Here is a 2073-nt window from a genome sequence, read left to right on the forward strand (position 1 = left end):
GTGTGTGTGTGTGTGTGTGTGTGTGTGTGTGTGTGTGTGTGTGTGTGGAAAGCGCACTTTTATAAAACTCTCAACCTCGTGAACTTTTATTCTACTGCATCCTCGCCCCGAATATCTGAGGAGGCGTCCTGTCTCCTGGCCATAGCTGGCTATGGCTGATCGATGGTGCTGTGGTGGTTATTGAGTGCGTCTCTCCAGCAGTCGAAGGAGGGCAGACTCGCCATACAGTTCTGTATATCGAGTGTGTGTTTGTTCCTGCCTTAGACGCTGTCCTCAAAGCTTCATTAAAGGATGCACTCTGAAAGGTCAACTCAATTACAGCCTCCTGTCAGGGAGAGGAGGGGCCGCTGAGGAGGTGGTTGGCATGGCAATGCTGCTACTTAGCGGTGCCCCCCCCACACACACACTCACACACTCAGTCCCTCCTTCAGAGATGAGAGCGCCTCCTTGTTTCCTAAGCTCATCAATAAAATCAGCCACTACACTAAGAAGCTCGCTGTGGTTGGAGTTTGAGCAAATGATGGGATTTTGCATGTTTTAATCTGAGTGTTGATCTCTTTGTCGTGACAGCGGCCCGGTGCCAGTGCTCGTGATGAGTCTGCTCTTCATCGCTTCGGTCTTCATGCTGCACATCTGGGGGAAGTACACCCGCTCTTAAACTCTACCTGATGACCTCTGACCCTGTGGCTTGGCTTCTTAACATATTGGACCTGGACCAAACAACAACCACCGTACTCCCCTGGTTCCCTTCTGAACTATCAACAACAAACAACTTGATTTTTATTTTTTATGCGACTGATTCAGTACACGATCTTCATCTGCACAGATGTTGGTATCCACCTTGTTGCTGTTGCCCTGCCTGTATTTTTAAAATCTGAAGGGGTGAACGGGAGGAAGCCATGCTAGCTCACCACTGATGTAATGTCTGTGTGTGTGTGTGTGTGTGTCTCTCCCTCCAAGCAGCACGTTCCCGCCACTGCTGCATGAAGGTTCACTGCAGTACTCAAGGACATTGTTGTTTTCAGGCCCCAGAAAACATTTCCTCTTGTAGCCTGAATTTCATTTTTTTTTTTTGTTAACAGCATTTGTACAAATGTAATTGTAATATTGTACAATAAAAAAGTAAAAATCAATGTTTGTGTTGAAATTGACCTGTGTGCTCTGAAATAATAACCCAGTTTTGTGTTTGAAAAAGAGTGTTTAATGAGAAAAGATGTTCCTCAAACATATTTTCAGTGACATGAGGCAGCATTCTCACTCTGAACCTTCTGTAACCACGACCAGACTTTTGAAAGCTCGACATTTTGCCAAAAGGCATTTATGAACCTGTTTCAATGAAAATGCTTTAAGGCAGAACAGGATTATTAAGAGAACCACTGTAGTGTGATTGACAGTTCACCTAATTAAGGCTTAAACACATTCAAGCTACCCTTATTTGACTGAGGTTTCGGCCATAACTCACTTTTTTAATATTTTCAATCTTAAATGGCACTGAAAACCCCGTTGTTTAATCAATCTTCATTGTCATAAATATGTCGTCATATGGTTCAACAAGGCTACACATCACAAATGCATCTAATCTGACACCAGCTGATTTAAAATAAGTGATTGACAGGATGAAAGTGTTCAAAGGCATCAGCCTCCAACATGAGCTTCCCCAGGGTTTGTCCTCACCACCCGTACTGAAGATTTTTGTCTGCCGCTCCAATTGTTGACAGGCAAAATTAGTTTTTGAAAAGTGTCAAGTCTTCATGTTTCAGTAATACCAGAAGGTAAACGAGATGCAGGAATTGTATGGCTTTTGTCTGATGATCTACATACATACTGTTACATACTGTTTATTAGTTTGTCCTATTTTACATGAATGTCCATTTAAATCTGGTGCTTCTAGGAGAATAGACCATAACAATCAGTTGAGGGAAAGTATATACCTGCATATATCCAAAGCACAATAATACTTTTTGTTTAATCACTCTGAAAAATATTTAATCAATAAGTTGTTATTGTGTGTTGTTTGAGCCAAAAAAAAAGGCTTTCTAATTTGTGTTGTTGAGAAAGAAATACTGCATTTAG

General features: G+C 41.9%; 1 protein-coding gene across 1 annotated transcript in view; it reads left to right on the top strand.

Moving 5' to 3' along the window:
• sec61b (SEC61 translocon subunit beta) overlaps positions 1-1099 on the top strand; it is a 3448-nt gene extending 2349 nt beyond the window's left edge. The window contains exon 4 of the mRNA XM_031853285.1: positions 571-1099. Within this exon, the coding sequence (XP_031709145.1) occupies positions 571-658 (88 nt within the window). The 3' untranslated portion in view covers positions 659-1099. The remainder of the gene's footprint in view (positions 1-570) is intronic.
• The last annotated feature ends 974 nt before the right edge of the window (positions 1100-2073 follow it).

Source organism: Anarrhichthys ocellatus, unplaced genomic scaffold, assembly GCF_004355925.1.
Source record: "Anarrhichthys ocellatus isolate YVR2014 unplaced genomic scaffold, GSC_Weel_1.0 scaffold13, whole genome shotgun sequence".
Classification (NCBI taxonomy): Eukaryota; Metazoa; Chordata; class Actinopteri; order Perciformes; family Anarhichadidae; genus Anarrhichthys; species Anarrhichthys ocellatus.